The sequence below is a fragment of the Lepidochelys olivacea genome (assembly GCF_965140295.1).
Source record: "Lepidochelys olivacea isolate rLepOli2 genome assembly, chromosome: 11".
In the NCBI taxonomy this organism is placed as follows: domain Eukaryota; kingdom Metazoa; phylum Chordata; order Testudines; family Cheloniidae; genus Lepidochelys; species Lepidochelys olivacea.
In genome coordinates this window covers 4,794,234-4,814,630 of record NC_140421.1, presented here as the reverse complement: position 1 = coordinate 4,814,630, position 20,397 = coordinate 4,794,234, and the positions used below count along the sequence as shown (strand labels likewise).

At 49.3% G+C, this 20,397-nt stretch overlaps 1 protein-coding gene across 2 annotated transcripts in view; it reads left to right on the top strand.

The window, feature by feature from the left end:
* The first annotated feature begins 10,496 nt into the window (after positions 1-10,496).
* Positions 10,497-20,397, top strand: part of XRCC5 (X-ray repair cross complementing 5) — a 74,837-nt gene continuing 64,936 nt past the window's right edge. The window contains exons 1-3 of one of the 2 annotated variants that reach the window (XM_084643649.1): positions 10,497-10,646; positions 17,772-17,885; positions 18,565-18,748. In XM_084643649.1, coding sequence (XP_084499775.1) covers positions 10,512-10,646; positions 17,772-17,885; positions 18,565-18,748 — 433 coding nt within the window. In that variant the 5' untranslated portion in view covers positions 10,497-10,511. Of the gene's footprint in view, positions 10,647-12,584; positions 12,693-17,771; positions 17,886-18,564; positions 18,749-20,397 lie in introns of those variants that run through there. The other variant, XM_084643650.1, reaches the window with a different exon arrangement.

Below are 20,397 nucleotides of genomic sequence, written 5' to 3'. Positions count from 1 at the left end.
GGTGGAGAAGGAAGAGAAGAGCAGTTCAGCTACTATTCAAGTCAAACAGTGAATGCTCAGACCTGAGTCAACAGCATAAAGGGCCCTTTAGCTTCCAGAGGGCTTTGATGGCAAATACTAGACACTACAGCTTTGTACAGTGTCTGTTCTCTGCTCTGCTCTTGGATTTATCCAAAAGATGGGAAGCTGCCTGCTGGAGAGGAGCAGCCGAAATCAAATGTGTGCCTCTTACTGCCACGTACACCCAAGGGAGGGTCAGATGAACTGTCCTCCTCATACACACATGCTGAAATTGCCCTATGAAGCCCTTTGAATGGGCTATACCTGGATGATATGTAATCTGTTTTCTACTTGGATATAAATACCAGGTCTGCGCCGACTCCTGTTGTCCTCGGTAGGATGGTCCACCACTGACTTCAGTGGGAACAGGTTTGGACCCTGGGTGACTTCTGGTGCTATTTGTAGTAGCTTTAGGACCTTTCGAAAACCAAAATGCTAGACTGTTTTGTTTTTTTTCCCCCTCCCACCTACTTGCCTAATGCTGCAAAGTATCCGTAAGCTTAAGAACTGGATGTGATTGAAAAAAAGCACAACCGCTTGCTTCATTCCTCCCCTCGCTGTTTAAAAGCTCATGAATATTTTTGCTTGTGTGCCATTGTCAACCTGCAGGGATCCCCAGGAATCAGTCCCAGTGGCTGAATGTGTATCCGGCTGCCCTTGTTTGGATGTTGGTTTTAATGTAAAGGAACAGTCTCTGTTGCTTTTTGACTGTGCTTTCCCCCTCCAATCCTGGCTGCCCTGGTGGAGAGTAAAGATGCATCTGGCTTTGGGATGCATTTTGTCACCTTCTTACTTGACTTTGTATTAAAAAAAAAAAAAAGTCACACAATGCTATTGTTTTCTGTGCTGATGAAGGATCATAAATTGTTTCTGTCTAGAGTCTCAAATTAACATTGTGTCTGAAATTATTAACAAGTCTTTGCATTGATCCATTCCTGTATGGCGCCAAGACAGTCTTCGGGCACTGACTTCCACCTAGCTTTTACTTTTTATTACACAAATGATCACTCTTTGGTTTGATTTTCCTTGCCGGTTATCCACTGGGCTCAGAGCCAGCCAGGTGCACATCTCTCCAGTGCTAAGGCTTTCACATTCATGCTGTAGCCTGCAGCTCCTGAGGGCGGTGATGAAAAGCTATTTTGTTTCAATGACTCAAAGATGAATGGCAAAGCACAAAGAAAGTGTGTGCCCTTTACTGCTCCTTTGTGATGTCTAAAGACAGCGTGCAAGGTGTGGGAGTGGGTGATTCCTCCATTTTGGAGATATTCACTCCGGACTTCACCCTCTTTGCTGGAGGCAGTGGCAGGAGCCATCAGGTGAAACTGGAGTGGTTTTACTTGAGGAGAGAGGCAATAAGAAGGCGCCTATCCTGGGCTACATCTAAGCTGCAAGGGCAAAGGTGGCTTTATGCTCCCTTGCCTTGTGTCCAGTTACTGACCAACATTGGAGTAGCCTCAGGGTTGCTCCAACTTACACCCTTCTGTCAGCGGGCAGTCCAGGGAGTATCTGGGCATAGAAATGCCCTAACCATGCCTCCTTTCTTCCCACAGACATGCCCCTAAGCCTGGGCTGGGTATATAGGAGCTGTTATGGAGCCTTACACCCGCTGCAGATTTTCCCACTATGGGAGAGTCCTCCATTGGCCTATAAAACCAGCATTAGCATTGCTTTATGTGCCAGGATGGTCTTAGCCAGGGAGAGCTGTCACTCAGATTTCAAACCCCCTTTCCCATCTCTCTTCCCAGGGACTCAGAGAATGGCTAGATAATACCACCCTCTGTTTGCTGCGGCCGCGGATTAACTTGTGACTGTGCTGGCAGCCATGCAGTTACTGCGCCGACCCAGGGCAGTTTTATACATTTGCTAGAATTTCATAGACGGGGAAGAAACTCCCTAGAATTTATTAATTGCTGAAATCGTTCAGGGGATCGTTTGAGAGTCCCCTGTTCCTTCCATGCTAGTGATAGTAGAGGAGAACCCACATCAACCCATAGGACTGAGAGAGAAGACAGAATTGCATACTGGAACCCACTTACTCTTTGGTTGTGTCTACTCCACACAAAAATACCCTCATGGCAGCAACTGTGAGCCTCAGTCAACTGACTCCGGCTTGCAGGGCTTGTGCTCCGGGGCTAAAAATAGCTGCGTAGACAGTAGGGGTCAGGCTGGAGCAAGGGGGGAAGGTCCCAGAACCTTGGCTCCAGCCTAAGCCCGAACATCTGCTCTGCTGTTTTTAGCCCCTGTGGCGTTAGCCCAAGTTGGTTGTGCTCTGAGACTTCTGCCATGGGCTGGGATTTTTGGGTTTTTTTGCAGACATACCCAAAGATTCCTTGCTGCTGTTTACAGCTGTACGAGGGAGCTTCCGTAGGAATCCAACGTTCTCGACCATTGTGCCTGTCTGTACCATTTGAAAGTGGGGTTGCTGAGTCTGGTTTCCCCTTGCGTCGGCAGAAACATCAAAGGACGTACATACCATGCTGACTTGAACTCAAGAGCAGTCCTGCTCTTCCTGGTAGGGGAGGGCAAACCCTTAATTAGACCTTCTGTGTTATCTTCTCTTGGCCAACAGCGGCTACTCCTTGAAAAAAACTGGCTCATCTTTCCCAGTAAGGGCTCAGTGGGGGACACAGCAGCAGCATAAGACGCACCAGAATGGACACAGAGGAGACCTAGCTTCCTTACAACGAAGTTCAGCCATCCGTAAAAGACTGGTGGTACCTTATTATGTTGTCCTGAAAATGGTAATCGGGTGTTCCTGGTATGACGCATGTTGCCATGAGGGAATTCCCTTGCTGGAGGAGCAGATATGAAATTCCTCCCTCTAGTCCAGTGTGAAGGTTGAGGGGGCTCAGGATCCTGTTGTGATGGGACAGGACCAAGGTGCTGGACCTAGGGAAGAAGGTCGTCAGCCTATTTGACCTATCACCTCCAGAGTTGTTGGGACACCATTTTTCAGGGGAGTATAAGAGATAAGTAAATAGTTTCTAATAGTTGCACTAGCACAGGGGTGGGCAAACATTTGACCCTGCGTAGGCCACTCCTGACTGCACCCTTTCAAGCAACAGGCCCCAGCCCTTCACTTCTCTCCAGGTGAAATCCCTTGATTCACCCCACTGGTAGATCAGGCCTACAGCGTCCCTGTGTAGTAACCATGACTCTTCCTCAGGTCTGGCCATGTTTGGCCACCTAAACAGATTCACTTTTGGGAGCAATGACTATGAGATGATACAGAGACTCAGAATGGCATCTTCAAACCAAAATATTTATTTGTATCAGTAGATATGACAGGATCCCTGGGGTACGATCTGGGACTGCTGTGCCCCTTTAACTCTCCAGCGTAGACTGGCTCTCATGATGCTTTGCTAGTGACAAGCAGCAAACCCCTCCAGGTGCTGTTATCACTCAGGAGCATACAGAGACATACCCAGCTAAATTGCATGAATGGTCTGTAAGTCACTCATGAACTGTATAGAAAGAGACACCAGCAAATGCCCCCATCCAAGTGTATTAACTGCAGAAAGATAGATTTTAAGTGATTATAAATAAGGCTGTGATGAAGTCACGGATTTCATGACTTCCAAAGATTTCCGTGACTTCAGCCAGCGCTGGCTGGAAGCTGCAGGGTCCTCCCCTGCCTGCGGAGGCAGGGAGCCCCCACAGGTCCCGGCCACCGCCAGTGGCAGGCAGACCCCCTGCAACTCCTGGCCATGCGGGTAGCAGGGGGATTCCCGCAGCTCCCCGCTGGTGGCAGGGGGGATTCCTGGAGCTCCTGGCAGCTACAGGTTGTGGAGGGACCCCTGCTGTTCCCTGCCACCGTAGGCAGCAGGGGGTATTCCCAGAGCTCTCAGCTGCCGCAGACAGCAGGGGGGACTCCCAGAGCTCTCTGCCTCCGTGGGCAGCAGGGGGAACCCGTGGAGTTCTCTGCAGGAGGCAGGGGAGACCCCTGCAGCTCCAAGCTGCCAGCAGAGGGGGACCCTGGAGCTCCCAGCCCTCCCTCAGCTGCCCAGGCTCCCCATTTGGTCATGGATATTTTTAGTAAAAGTCAGGGACAAGTCACTGGCTTCTGTGAATTTTTCATTATTGCCCATGACCTGTCCCTGACTTTTAAGAAAAATATCCGTGACAAAATCTTAGACTTAATTATAAGTGGCTAGAGATGTTTACTTTTTATTTTCTTAGGTCACTATGCATTCTAAATCCTAAATGCATAAGAATGGCCATACTGGGTCAGACCAATGGTCCATCTAGCCTAGTATCCTGCCTTCCTGCAGGGATCAATGCCAGGTGCTCCAGAGGGAATGAACAGAACAGGCCATCATCAAGTGATCCATCCCCGTCACCCATTCCCCCCTTCTGACAAACAGAGGCCAGGGACGTTCAGAGCATGGGGTTGCATCCCAGACCATCTGGGCAGCTAGCCATTGATGGACCTATCTTCCATGAGATCATGGAGGTGATCAGTTAGAAAATACAGCTAAGAGGGGATATAGATTAGAGAGGAGTAAAGGAAATGCAGTTTGTTTTACTCTAGTCGGGCTGTCTCATGCACTTGCAGCTGTGCTCCTAGCAGTTCAAAATATGAAAGGCAAACTGCAGTGTTTCTACCATGCCTGTGCTGGGCATTAATCCAGAGTCTTTGCTTTTGAATCTGAAACAATTCTGGCTGCGATTCAAACAGTACTGCATATAGCTCCGCTCCGTTGCATTGCCTGACTCTCTGACTGTATAAGGCTGCTTCCAGTGCCCGAAATGGAAGCATATTAGGGTTTATATCAATGAAAGGCTATTTATAATAATTAAAGGCTAAGAAAAGGCTGCTCTGGAGGCTGGCCATCATGTCAACCTGCATCACATCCTAAAATATCCTACTTCTGGGGTGCACAAACTAGATAGTTGCTCCGATAAAAAGTGCTTCCCCAACCTTCATCCTTCCAGCATAATTCCAATCAACTTCTAGTAGCTGGAAGTTAAGTGGGACTTCCAGAGTGGGTTCATCCATTCCGCTAGGAAAGAGAGTCACGCACAGCCTTTACAATGCAGAGGTTGGCTCTCTGCCTGCCTTACAGACAGATGAAGAATCTCTCTCCCCCCCGTCCCTCAGCCGTCTCTCTCTCTGATTTGATGAATGTGGGACAAATTCCTCCTCCATGAGGACTAATCTGTGGCCCTCCTGAGTGTGTGTATGCGTGCAGACACACTGTTGGTGGGGGTGGGGATGGTGGGATTTAGAGGATTTCATTTATTCTGAACCAACTGCAGAAGCTTGATGGCATTAATTATTTTAGCCATGTTGCCCAGAAAACCACACTGCGTGAAAGCATTTCCTAGGAAAGCAGCAGCTGCATCTGGATTGCTAAAGGCAAGAAACAAACAATAACCTACTGCATAAACCCAGGAATGCAAGGGAGCTACAAATGACCTGATTGTGAAACTGAGAGCATGTAAAGAATAAGAAGTGTAGGATGGTGCTTCTTCTGAGATAATCTAGTTTTTGGTAACCTATAGCACAATAGCGGCCAGTGCCTCCCTTCTAGGCAGAATGTAGCCCTGCTGAGTTCTACCATGCCTGGTTTTTTTTCCTGCTGTCCAAATTGCAATGTAATTTGGCCCCATATTTATTATCTCTTTCTCACCTATTTACCTTGTCTGTTCTCCTTTATTCCAGATTCACCCAATCTATTTGCTATTCTTTTGGAAGGTTTCCACTCCTCCTACCAACCTGGAGCCATGACCTTTGATAGAAGAACCCTCTTGACCTACTGTTTAAGGACCCAGTCCTGCAACCCTTATATAAGCAACCCCAGTGAAGCCACAGGGGCTACTCATGAATAAATAAAATCAGGCACCAAATTGGAGGTAGCAATATAAATCATGGTAATGCAAACATACGTTGGAGCAGATTTAAACATCTAACCCAGCAAAATCTACTTCAGAATTATTTTAATACCAGGGACAGCTGTCAGGTTGCCAGTAGCTTTACAATGAGTAATATTTTGCCTTTTGCAATACTAGAATTAAAGTGTCTTTCATCGTCTCCTTTAGAAACTTTTTGTTAACCCAAGGATTTAGAACTTAGTCAACAGTACTCGGAGCAGAAACCGGGTGTATCAGGGCTCTGCCACGGGGGAATCTTTTAACAACAAATGTTTAAGAAGTGGAAATTCAGGGAAGGGCTGTTGGGTTTTTTTGTATTTTTTTAGTCTTGGGTACTTTTCTGCAGTTGTTGAATTCATAAATCCCTTTGCTAAATTTGAGATCCTACTACAAAAAATGTACTGGCTGGTGCATATGTTACTAATCCCCTGCACAGGAGAAAATGTTTGATCTGCTTAAATGTGATCATGTTGCCCTCCACTGGCTAGTCTACAAAGAGGAAAAATAACCTAACATAAGCTACAGTGACATCCAAAAAACTATGTTAAAAGATCTTTAAGGTTGCAAATCAAGAATAAAAAAGATTAGGAAATGCCAAATTTAAGGTTTAAGGTCAGGCTTTCATCATTATAAATTGGGGGTGGGGGGGGTCAAGATTTTCTCCCACATGCATCATAGTACCTTGGGCCTGCCATTAGCCACTTGCTTCACTATGTGAAACCTGGGGCAGACTCCCAGGTCATGTCTTGTTTTGCAGGCCCATGTAGTTAAAGCTCTGCCATGTAAGAGGACCCATGCAGGTCTCCTAATGTGATCTGATGTAACTCTTCTGTGAAAGGTTATTTATTTCAATAAAGTTATTGGGCTCTGTTCCCCCAGACTTTAACACTCCCCACTCCATTTCCCACCCCGTGGAATTTTGGCTGCAGGAACCCTTAAGTCAGGATCTACATTATGTTGTATAGCTCCAGCAGGGAGAAAGGCGAAAGAGCTATCGCTCACCTCACCCTGAACCCATTCACGCTTGACAAGGGCTGCCAGGCCCAGCTGGGTCACAGCTGCAGCTGCCTGGATAATGCACTCCTTCTTGTAACAAAACAGGGAGGCTATTTTCCTTGCTCCCTTGGAAAGGGGCTGAATGAAGTCAAGCACTGGGCAGCCTCCTCATAACTACTGCCTCAGGCTGTGTTTGTTCAAGCCAGGCCTTGTTTTCCTGGGGTACCAAGAAAGGACCAAAGGCAGAAAGGAATGAGAGCACCTTCTGTTGAGGAAGGTGACGAGATTAGGATTCCCAGTCCCTTTCTTGCAGGCAGGATTATCTGGATTGCCCTGGCTTCTTCTTCTGTGTAGATTTCACATGTTTATTATTTATAGCTAGAGCCTGGCATTCTATAAAATGAAAATAACCAATTAATCAAGTCTCTTTGGCAGGCATTATAAGCAAAGACATTTCAGTTTCAATCCAGGCCAGAAATGCTCTGGCATCCCCAGATGGAGCCCATTAATCAATCCTGATGACAAGGAGGCTCTGTGTAGACTTGAGAGATGAAATCAAGAACTGAAACTTGATTCAGAAGTGATTAGAGAGGGTTTCTTTCGATGGTGTAAATAGACCCCAGGAGGTGGGGAGTGAGGTTGTTTGGGTTAATTGTCTGTGTATTTCCCTGAGATATTTATAAAATCACATATATTCAAGGATGGACATTAGGAAAAACTTTTTCACTAGGAGGGTGGTGAAGCACTGGAATGCGTTACCTAGGGAGGTGGTGGAATCGTCTTCCTTTGAGGTGTTTAAGGTCAGGCTTGACAAAGCCCTGTCTGGGATGATTTAGTTGGGGATTGGTCCTGCTTTGAGCAGGGGGTTGGACTAGATGATCTTCTGAGGTCCCTTCCAACCCTGATATTCTATGATTCTATGAAGAGACAGTAACAAATGCCTACTGCAGAAGAAAGAGGATTACAAATGGGGGAAAGATTACGTGGTTTCAACTTTTAACATTGAGTCAGTTTCACCAGCCTTTCCGCACATCTGAGCCAGACCTCTGGGCCAATGCCTAGGACCAGGGTTCATTGGGGAATGGACGGAGATGGTTCTGAGCCAACATCCGGAAGAAGGGTTTTGGCACAATGCCTGCAGCTAGGTTTCTAGGTCAACTCTAGGGTTTCAGGGGAACACCTAGGCCATGGTTCAGAAAAAACACCAGGATATTGAGCAAATGCTGGGGGCTGGAATTTCATCCTTTACTCTGGAATGGAGTAACCGAAAATCAGGACCTCATTATCCTCTTTCAGATCCCTCCTTCAAACTCTCCTTTGCTGCGAGGTCTTCAAAAAACTTTACAATGGTTAAGAGGCTGGTGCACTGAGACCCCTGTGGATCACACTGACCAATATTGTCCCATTGTTTCCTTGTATTTCCCCATCCGTCTGTGTGCCTCCATCAGTTGTTTCTTCTCTTACGTTCTCAGGGTGATGAACCTGAGCAGTGAATGAATAAACAAGGCAGTGCCTTGTTTCCCCCCCACGCAGTTGTTCCCTGGGTTTTCCCTGTACCTGCTTTCCTGTAACATTTTCTCTACGCTGCCTAGCTGCCCTATATTTCTGGACAATGAGAGTGTGCTGGGGTGAGGGAATCCCTTAAGCACCAGCATCCTCAAAGCAGGCTGACACAGGATTGGCGCATTGGTGGGTTTTGGCGGGAACTGTGTTCAGAGATCATTGGACAGTAAGACGAGGATGCCATATATGATAGACATGGAATTGCTATGCACTAATCTATGAATTAGTAACTGTTTTATGAAGACTGTGTATGACCAGGCTAGTGAGGGGAAGTGATTGTATATTGGGTTCCTAGATTTTTTTTTATGACTGTATTGCTTTAATTTATTAGGGGTCTGTGGAGGGAGCAATACAGCAGATCTAGGTAAGGACACCCCAGAACACAACTGAAAGACCACTGGTCAAGCTGTTAGCTTCAAGAATCTTGTCTCCAGTCCCAAGTAAGCTGCAAGTTTTGTTTTGCTGAAGTTAGGCAGCTAGAGATCAAAAGAACATGAAAGAGCTAAAAAGTTTTTCTTGGGGGACAAGAGGGTTACTTGTCAGCAAGTCTAGGGAGACGGGCTGTGACAGAGACTCTGTGGAGGGTGTCTAAGCAGGGGGCCTTCCCAGAGCCAGGGAATCAATGGCTGGAGATGCAGACAGAATGTTTTATCGCTTTTAAGATATGTTTTTTCTGATATGTATTCATTCTAAATCAGTGATACTTTGCTTTAAGGAGGCTGTGTGGTCACTGCTTGCCACTGTCATTGCCCCAGCAGGGACAGAACTGCAGGGTCTGCAATGAAGTCAGATCTGGTGAGGTCAATCAGAGCTGATACACAGAGGACTGCAGCAGAGAATCACCAGACTCCACTCTGAGACTCCCTAGAGCACCCCACAGTGGGTGAGGGGACTGAGGTCATGGAGGCTCAATTTAGGGGTGGGTTCCAGCCCTGGCCCTCCTCCATTTCACGTCTCCCCCTTTCCCTCTACCTTCTCCTGCTCCATCCTCCCGTTCTCCTCTCCTCCTTTCCCTCTACATTTCCCCCCTCCATCCTCCCCTTCTCCTTTCCCCCGCACCTTCCCCCTCCATCCTCCATTCCCCTCCCTTTCCATCTAACTTCCTCCCGTCCATCCTCCATTCCCCCCTCCCTTTCCATCTAATTTCCTCCCGTCCATCCTCCCCTTCTCCTCTCCCCGTTTCCCTTTCCAGCTACCTTCCCCGTCCTTTTTCCCTTCTCTCCCCGTTTCCCTCTACACCTTCCCCCTCCATCCTCCCCTTCTCCTCTCCCCGTTTTCTCCTACACCTCCCCCCTCCGTCCTCCCCTTCTCCTTTCCCCCTACACCCTCCATTCCCCCCCTCTCCCTTTCCATCTTCACTTTTCCCCCTCCATCCTCCCCCTCTCCTCTCCCCGTTTCCCTCTACACCTTCCCCCTCCATCCTCCCCCTCTCCTCTCCCCCTTTCCCTCTTCACTTTCTCCCCTCCGTCCTCCCCCGCTCCTCTCCCCCTTTCCCTCTTCATTTTCTCCCCCCTGTCCTCCCCCTCTCCTCTCCCCCTTACCCTCTTCACTTTTCCCCCTCCATCCTCCCCTTCTCCTCTCCCCCTTCCCCCCTACACCTTCCCCCTCTATCCTCCCTCCTTTCCCTCTTCACTTTCTTTCCTCCGTCCTCCCCTTCTCCTCTCCCCCTTCCCCCCTACACCTTCCCCCTCTATCCTCCCTCCTTTCCCTCTTCACTTTCTTTCCTCCGTCCTCCCCCTCTCCTCTCCCCCTTCCCTCCTACACCTTCCCCCTCCATCCTCCCCTTCTCCTCTTCCCCTTACCCTCTTCACTTTTCCTCCTCCATCCTCCCCTTCTCCTCTCCCCCTTCCCCCCTACACCTTCCCCCTCCATCCTCCCCTTCTCCTCTCCCCCCTACACCTTCCCCCTCTATCCTCCCCCGCTTTCCCTCTTCACTTTCTCCCCTCCGTCCCCTCCCCCTCTCCCCCTACACCTCCCCCGCTCGCCCCGCCCCGCCCCGCCCCGCCCGGCTGCAGCGCATGCGCGGGGCGCTCGCTGGGTGGCGCTGTCGGGCCGGAACGCGAGCGCGGCGGGGCCGGTTGCCGGCCGGACGCGGAGAGCGCGGGACCCACCGGCCCGGTTCGGGGCGCGAGATGGCGCGGGGAGGCGGCAAGGTAAGGGCGGGCGCGGGGGGGCTGGGCAGGCTCCTCCGCGGTCCCATAAGGCTTCGGGCCCCTCTCATCCCCGGGGAGCGGTTCCCCCCCCCGCTCCCGTGAGGGGGGCTCGGGCGCCGGCAGCGCTTCCTCCTCGCTCCAACCGGGGGCGTGAGCTGGGCCCGACTCCCTCTGCTGCCGGGCCAGCGCCCCCGCGGGGGGGTTCCAGCCTCCGCCCGGCCAGCGCCCCCCCCCCCCGGGGTCCCGGCCTCTGGCTGGTCAGTTCCCCCTCACCCGGGTCCCCCGCCCCCCCCCCCGGGGTCCCGGCCTCTGGCTGGTCAGTTCCCCCTCACCCGGGTCCCCCGCCCCCCCCCCCGGGGTCCCGGCCTCTGGCTGGTCAGTTCCCCCTCACCCGGGTCCCCCGCCCCCCCCCCGGGGTCCCGGCCTCTGGCTGGTCAGTTCCCCCTCACCCGGGTCCCCATCCCCCCCCAGCCTCTGCCCACCAGTGCCCAATCCGCCCCCCCCGGGGTCCCGGCCTCTGGCTGGTCAGTTCCCCTCACCCGGGTCCCCATCCCCCCCCCCAGCCTCTGCCCACCAGTGCCCAATCCCCCGCCCCCCCCCCGGGGTCCCGGCCTCTGGCTGGTCAGTTCCCCCTCACCCGGGTCCCCATCCCCCCCCGCAGCCTCTGCCCACCAGTGCCCAATCCCCCCCCCCCCGGGGTCCCGGCCTCTGGCTGGTCAGTTCCCCCTCACCCGGGTCCCCATCCCCCCCCGCAGCCTCTGCCCACCAGTGCCCAATCCCCCGCCCCCCCCCCCCCGGGGTCCCGGCCTCTGGCTGGTCAGTTCCCCCTCACCCGGGTCCCCATCCCCCCCCGCAGCCTCTGCCCACCAGTGCCCAATCCCCCGCCCCCCCCCCCCCGGGGTCCCGGCCTCTGGCTGGTCAGTTCCCCCTCACCCGGGTCCCCATCCCCCCCACAGCCTCTGCCCACCAGTGCCCAATCCCCCCCCCCCCCCGGGGTCCCGGCCTCTGGCTGGTCATTTCCTCTCACCCGGGTCCCCATCCCCCCCCCCAGCCTCTGCCCACCAGTGCCCAATCCCCCCCCCTCGGGGTCCCGGCCTCTGGCTGGTCATTTCCCCGTCACCCGGGTCCCCATCCCCCCCCCCCAGCCTCTGCCCACCAGTGCCCAATCCCCCGCCCCCCCCCGGGGTCCCGGCCTCTGGCTGGTCAGTTCCCCTCACCCGGGTCCCCATCCCCCCCCCCCAGCCTCTGCCCACCAGTGCCCAATCCCCCGCCCCCCCCCGGGGTCCCGGCCTCTGGCTGGTCAGTTCCCCCTCACCCGGGTCCCCATCCCCCCCCCCCAGCCTCTGCCCACCAGTGCCCAATCCCCCGCCCCCCCCCCCGGGGTCCCGGCCTCTGGCTGGTCAGTTCCCCCTCACCCGGGTCCCCATCCGCCCCCCAGCCTCTGCCCACCAGTGCCCAATCCCCCGCCCCCCCCCGGGGTCCTAGCCTCTGGCTGGTCAGTTCCCCCTCACCCGGGTCCCCATCCCCCCCCCCCCAGCCTCTGCCCACCAGTGCCCAATCCCCCGCCCCCCTCCCCCGGTGTCCCAGCCTCTGGCTGGTCAGTTCCCCCTCACCCGGGTCCCCATCCTCCCCCCAGCCTCTGCCCACCAGTGCCCAATCCCCCGCCCAATCCGGCCCCCCCCCGCGGGTTTTCAGCATCTTCCCGGGCCGCGACCCCCCCCGCCCCCGAGGTGTCAGCTTCTGCCAGGTGGAGATGAGTCTTTACCCCCATTGTACAGCTGGAAATGGGGGCGTGACTGGGCCAGGACACCCCCCCTCCCCCCCCCCGGGCCAGGCTGGGAGCCAGACCCTGATCTCCCCACTCTTGGCCAAGTGTCTGCATCACCAGGTTGTCCTTCGTTCGTAGAGGGTGCCCGGTGAAGAACTGCTGCTGAGAGTGCCTTGCCCGCTCCGACCATTGGCCTGTTTACCCGGGCATGCTCCCAGGGTGCAGCTGGGTCACTGCCAGGAGTGTGAATGCACCTGGTATTGACATACCCACTCCAGGTAGCTCCCTCAAAATAGAAGCGAAGACATTTCAGTGCCGGCTGCACAGACCTGCTTGCCCCTTCTCTCTTGTGCAACCAACACTGAAGCCAGCATCACGGTGTCTTTACCTTTATTGCTAGTGAGAGTACTAGTAGGTCTACACCAGGGGCAGGCAAACTGTTTGGCCTGAGGCCTACATCGGGTTTCCAAAATTGTACGGAGGGCCAGTTAGGGAGGCTGTGTCTCCTCAAACAGCCAGGTGTAGCCCGGCCCCTGCCTCCTATGCAACACCCCCCACCTTCTTGCCCCCTGATGGCTCCCCCGGGAATCCTGCCCCATCCAACACCCCCTGACCACCCCTAGACCTCCCGCCCCTGACTGCTCCCTGCCGCCCCATCAACCCCCACTTCATTCCTTACCTGCCCCCTGGTACCCCTGCCCCATCCAACCACCCCTTCTCCCTGTCCCCTAACTTCCCCCAGAACCCTTGCCCCTGACTGCCCCCTGCCACCCCATCCAATCTCCCCCTCCTTCCTGACTGCCCCATCCAACCCCCCCGCCCCAACTCTCCTGCCTGCCCCGCCCCCATCCACACCCCCACCCCCAACTCTCCTGCCTGACCCTTACCGAGCTGCCTGGAGCACCAGGTCAGGCCGCAGCTCTGCAACTGCACTGCCCAGCTGCCCAGAGCATTGTGCTGCACTGAGGCTGCGGGGGAGGGGGAAAGCAGGGGCTGGGGGTGAGCCTCCCAGGCCAGGAGCTCAGGGGCTGGGCAGGAGTGTCCCCCAGGTTGGATGTGGCCCCCGGGTCGTAGTTTGCCCACCTCTGGTCTACACACTGACCTTCACATCCACGGCTGCAATGTGGATATACCTGCATCCACTTTGCCTGAATCCAGATCCCTTCCTCGATTAAGCACTGGGAGAGTCATGAAACTAGGCCCCGTGAACTGAGGTTTAGGACTGTAATAGTGCCTTTCTGTAAAATGCCACCTGGTTTCAGCTTAGATATCCAGAAAGCTTTGAACACGGTTTCAGATATTGTTAATCCTGTCTGCATTAGGAAATTTAACTGCTGCCTGAAAGGGGTTCCAGCAATGGATCCTTGAAGCTGATATTGAAAATTAGATGCAGGCTAATCATAGAACTGGAAGGGACCTTGAGAGGTCATCTAGTCCAGTCCCTTGCACTCAAGGCAGGACTAAGTATTATCTAGAGTCTTCTAGACCATCCCTGACAGGTGTTTGTTCAACCTACTCTTAGAGATCCCCAATGATGGAGATTTCACGACCTCCCTAGGCAATTTATTTCAGTGCTTAACCACTCTGACAGAAAGTTTTTCCTAATGTCCATTTAAACCCCCCTTGCTGCAATTTAAGCCTATTGCTTCTTGTCCTATCCTCAGAGGTTAAGAAGAAACAATTTTTCTCCCTCCTCCTTGTAACAACCTTTTATGTACTTGAAAATGTAGACCTGAGAGAGTCATTTTCAGCACTGTTTCAGAGTAACAGCCGTGTTAGTCTGTATTCGCAAAAAGAAAAGGAGTACTTGTGGCACCTTAGAGACTAACCAATTTATTTGAGCATGAGCTTTCGTGAGCTACAGCTCACTTCCAGAAAGAGTGTTTGGCTTGTTGGAGAATGGTGTCTGTCAAATTCTCTGAAATGGTATTGGAAACAATTTTGTCTGATCTATCATTCAAACCATTTTCAGTATCAGTTTAGGGAAAACCGATGTAAGCACTCTTCCAGTGTGGACCAGGTGAGTGATCCATCCAATATAGTAAGTAGCCTGTCTCTGACAGTAACAGCACTAGATACTGCAGAGGAAGAGTGCACAAAGCTTAGTAATGGACAATAAAAAAAGAGACAAGGTGGGTGAGGTAATATCTTTTTTGGACCAATTTCTGTTGATGAAAGAGAACTATGGGCAAGCTCAAAAGCTTGTCTCTTTCACCAACAGAAGTTGGTTCAATAAAAGATATTACCTCATCCACCTTGTCTCTCTAATATCTTGGGACCAACAAGGTTAGAACAACACTGCAGGTGACACACACAAAAAGAGCATTAAAAGAATTGTCCCTATGCATCTCTGGCAGATTAAATTCCTTAAAGACATGCTATCAGCTTGACTTTTTAAAAATAAATTGTTTGAAAACATAGTTTTCACAGACAGCGCCTTTTAAATAGAATGACCTGAATTTTAAAAAAGTGCCTTTGGACAAGTAATAAAAAGGGGAAGTTTCTTGCTGATACTTAGAGGGGTGTTTGGTGTTGCTCTCAGGTCCACCCAAAAGGTGTTTAACTCTCCCCCCTCCTTCTTCGAGCATGTGCCCCCTTTTCAGTTTTCTTTCTTGTTACTTGTACTGGCAAACACCATGCAAGTGAGGTTCCCCTGCAGAGCACTGCACAAGAATAATCTCATCATGCTGGTGCACGAGGGAGGAAGTGCAGTTGACGATACACAAAGTGCTGTTAAGTGCACAAATAAACTGAACAAAAAGGGTTTTTCTTTAAAGGGTTTTTCACTTTCAGTAAAGTTAAATGCAACTTATTGCAATAGTAGGTTCAAAATGTTCAGATGGAACTGTGGTTTTTCAAGTGTCATTTTATACCTTTTCCATAAAAAAGACAGCAACAGAAAAAGAACATTTCTGCTGTTTCTTTCTGCTCCACTGTCTCAGAAGACCCAAAAAGATGAGGATAAAAACTTATTTTTGGCAAACTTAAAGTGAGACTTTTTCCCAGCGATTTTTGGCAGCGTTAGATTTGTTACAATCTCCTCCCATGGAGAAAGTAGAACTTGCTAGTGACTTAGCTACCAGCGACTGGTGTATAAACCCAGGTACCACTGTCTACCTGGGTATCTTTGTACTCAAGGTGTAATGCAGTTTTATATTAAGTAGACATGACCAAACACAATCCATACATTTCCTCACCCCACCACTTAACAACTGCTGCTACAAACTCCAGAAAGTGAAGTGCTGTGTTGTTCTACAGTCAAGGCTGTCTATAAATTTAATAAATCTCTCTAAATGTATAGCGTTTGATTATTTTCTTCATTCTTATTGGCTATAACATTTCAGTGTTTTACTTAAAATAGTTTTGCAGTATTACCTGGAAATAGAAGCAAAAGATGAGTAATAAAACTTTTCACTTCCAGTAGAGGATCTCGAAGTGCTCTGAAAATGTTAATGAAGTTTTACAGTATCCTTAAGAGAACCAGGAGTTAAAGTTGATGCAAAGGGATTGACTTAGCCAGGTTAACACAGCAGGTCAGGGACTATGACCAATATCTGTTGATTCTCATCCTGTGCTTTAATACCCAGATCCTTCCAATTCTGTTACTTGGCCATTCATTATTATTAATCATGTTTATTACTGTAGTGCCTATGGGTCAACCAAGAATTGCGTCCCATTGTGCTAAGCACTGTAAAAACACATAGTCCCCGTCCTGAAGAGCTTGCTGTTATGGGTTGGGTTAAGGCTTCTTATGGCCAGGCATGCTACTGCCTTATATTTGGAATAAATGTAAAGAAGCCATTGTAATCAGGTGGCTGAAACAACAGCAGTAACACCCCAAAACACAGGCACATGGAAAAGCTGAGTAGAAGCTTAATCTAAGAGGGTTCAAATGCAAGGGCTAGAGCTTTAATTGATGGAACTGTTTTGGTCAGCAAGTGAGTATCTGTTTGAGAGAGACAGCAAAGAGAGAGATACAGAGAGCAGAACAAAAGCCAAGCAGATACAGCCTGGAAGCATGGTGGGTGGCTCTGGGATAAGCCTAGAGAAAAGTTTTGCATCAGAGTGCTGGCGGAAAGAGTTTGATGCTATGAGCAGGGAAGCTGTTTGCTGATTTTTGGTTCCTTCTGTGTTTGGAGAAACAGGACTTAAATTCTTTGTAAATAAACAAGATTGAATCAAAGATATCTGAGTCCATCATTAATTTCTCCCAGGTGGAACAGCATGAAGAGCCCCGAACTTAGACTAGCCACTTGGATCAAAAGGGATAACATTACTGTCTAAATAGAGCAGGTGGACACAGGGTACGGGGAAGTGGTATAACAGGAAAGCAGGGTGAACAATGTGATGGCAGCAAATGTAATGTTAGATGTACACTCAGATGTACATTCTTTTCAGAAAAAAGATGACAGACTCCAAGCTAGAAAAAGCCCTATTTACCAGCAGCCCAGCAAAACCAAACATTTTTGTTCTAGGCTTGTGTAATTTTAATTTGCTGCCCACCAGACAAGTTGTTGATGAGCACTTAAAAATCCTTGGTTCAGCCTGTGGCTGAAAATGAAAACTGGCCTTTTGTCATTTTCTTTGCAAATGCCACTTAAGGGCATAACAAATGGATGATTTGCCCATCTAGCTCCTTTGCTGAATTAATCTTCTGGCTTTGTTCATTCAGATGACACAATTATTTAGCAAAAAGAAAAGGAGGACTTGTGGCATCTTAGAGGCTAACAAATTTATTTGAGCATAAGCTTTCGTGAGCTACAGCTCACTTCATCGGCTGCATTCAGTGGAAAATATAATTACTTAGGTTCATCAAGACAAGTGGAGACTGAGGAACTTCAGAGGGACCTAACAAAGCTGGCTGAATGGGCAACACAATGGTAGATTAAACATTAATAGGTCCAAAGTAATAATGCTTCCAAAACTGACAAACTGTTTGTGTGGACCCTGCTGACACACTGTTAACTGTTAATGAACTTTGATCTAGTCCCATTTCAAAGAGGATAGATCAAAGCGCATTACCCAGGTGTTAATGCATGTCAACAGAGTCAACGCAGAAAGTCGGTGCAGGCTAGATTCAAGCCCCAGCTTGTCGCAAACTAAAGGTTCATGTAGCTAAACCCTGAGACATAATACTGGACTAAATGGACCACTAGTTTGATCCAGTATGGGAAGTCCTATATTCTTATCCTCTGCACAAACGTGTCAAATTAGCAATTAAAATAACAATAGGGATTAGTAATGCAGTAAAGTGAAATGTATGTTTTATGTTGATCAAGGAGTGAATTAGCTCCTTTAAGTGATTTCACTTAAGTGTGCCCCATCATATTCTAATTGAGTTTGGTACTTTCTTCCAGGCAGCCATAGTGCTGTGTATGGATGTAGGCTTTGCAATGAGCAATTCTGCTCCTGGAGAGGAGTCTCCGTTTGAACAAGCCAAGAAGATGATGACGATGTTCGTGCAGCGACAGGTACGTGTGTTTTCCGTTTGAGTATGATACACTTAAAAGGTTAGAAATGAAAGAAGGAAAACGGTGAGGCTTGATAGACTCTTTTCTTCGCTCTTTTTATTTGATTACATTTTGTTTAGCTGGGAAAATAGTTAGAATTATTCTAAATGACTGTTTCATGTGAGAGCAACATTGGCCTTTCTCCCAGCAGATTTTTGTGGATGACAAGTGCACCAAATGTATCCGATGAAGTGAGCTGTAGTTCACGAAAGCTTATGCTCAAATAAATTTGTTGGTCTCTAAGGTGCCACAAGTCCTCCTTTTCTAAGTGCACCTAGCTTGATCACTCCCCTTTTTTAAGCTAGAGGAGACTTTTATGGGGAAAAGTGCTGTCTTCTTATAAAATGTTTCAGCATTGTTAAAATTTAGCATCATGTAGAATTACTCTAGGAACTGAGTGATCTGATTTTACTCATTTCCCCCATATGTTGATCAGTAGTACTCATAGCAGCATGCTAGCTGAATTTAATTCTAAGTTAATGAGCTCTGCATATGCATACATTTTGGAAGGGCTGTATATGCGTCTGCTGTAATTGATACCTAGTTGCAAAATTTGTATAATACGCTTTCTATTTTACATATGTATGTACAACACAGTGTGCATTTTTGGATTTTTTTTTTGTACCTTCTCCATCTCCAGGTGTTTGCTGAGAGCAAAGATGAAGTCTCTGTAGTTTTGTTTGGCACAGATGGTACAGAGAATACCCTTGCCAGTGGTGATCAGTATCAGAACATTACTGTACAGAGACACCTGATGCTACCGGATTTTGATTTGCTGGAGGACATACAAAACGCGATTCAACCAGGCTCTGAGCAAACAGACTGTATCCTCTCTGGCTGTACAAAATCTCTGAACCAGATAAAGTTGCATGGAGGACTGGGAGCTTATGTTGTGAAACTGTACCAGAAGTGTTGTTGAAGTCGTAACTACTATTAAACATATATTATCCTTTTGAATTTAGGAGTTGACAGTTTGCACAAGGGCCAGTTTTCCAGATTAACCAATTTTCAAAGTTCTTTATAAGATGTTAGGGGGAGTCTTGGCCCCAGTGAATTGTTTCTAGTATAAAGTACTGAGTTAATTAAGTTTTGAGCACTTCTTGTATCTTCTCCATGAGACTGAGAGAAAAATATACAGCAAAGAGACAATGTCAGATTAGGGTCCAAAATTTTTTTTTTCAAGGGACTTAAAAAGCCTAATGCAAAATAGGTTTTCATCAAATTAAACCTATGAAAACCTTTTTTAAAAAAATAAACGCTCCCACCAAAAGGGAAGCCCAACACAGTTGCGTGTGCTTAGACATTTCAGATTGATCAGTCCTCATTTCACTGTGAAATGCACCCATTATGAAAAGTCACTTTTGTTAGTAACATAGGTGAGAGTTTTTGAAAGTGTTCCTCTTAACATTTCATTTGAAAGTTTTTCCTATTTCTCCCTGTTCTCCTTCTCCACCCAAAAAATAATTGTTTCAAGCTGTAGTCAGGTTGGTAGAGCAGCATCAGGGGAGCCTGCAGCCAGTCAACTGTATGTTGCACAAACTGAATCATATTCTCGGTTTGATGGGTAAGGAGGTATGTACATGGATGCGCTCTATCAAGGGACTTAGGTGTGTAAATCCTGTTTTTAGGCACCATTGCGATTCACAGAACTCCAATTCAGCTGCCCCCTAACCTGTAGATGCCTAAACTCACTTGGTACCTAATGTTTTTCCTCTGGGTGTGTACACTGCAGCCTCACTCTAGGTGCCCGGTCACCTATCTCCCACCTGAGCATGCACACTACTGCCTTGCAATAGGTCATCTGGACTCCTCTCTCACATGTAAGCCCCAGAGTAATTCACAGACTGGGAAATATAGGCGTCTGGCTGCCTAAGTTGCATGATGGGGTCTGATCCAGTAGGTGGCCTCTGAGTATTGCTGCTGGATCCGGATCCCTCAGGTGAGGTCACACACAAAAGCCGGGGATGGAAGGAGAGGAACTTCGTGTAACCTTTCACCCAGTGGATAGGGTACTCGCCCAGGATGTTAGAGACTCCCGTTTAAGTCCCCTGTCCTCCTGAGAGAGAAAAGGGATTTGAACAAGGATCTGTCCCCTGTCAGGCTAACACTAGGCTATGGAATATTCTGATATGGGTCTCCATCAGTCTCTCCAGTTGAAGTTGTTCCACTTTTATTAAACAATTGAACACTTAAGTATGAATTGAACCAGTGAAAAAGTTAGTGTAACTATATAGCCTAGTGGTTAGGGCCTTCACCTGAGAGGTAGCTGATCCCTCAGGAGGAGGTGGGACTTGAACTGGGGGTCTCCCACATTCAGAGTGAGTCTCCTATCTATTAGGCTAAAAGTTATAAGGGAGGTCTGCCACCCCAACCCACCAGGCTGTTTTGTTTCAGACCCCCACACAAACTTAGGTGGCCTAATGCCTGCCTTCTTTCAGGTCATGGATTGCTATCAGAGCTAAGCGACTCCTTG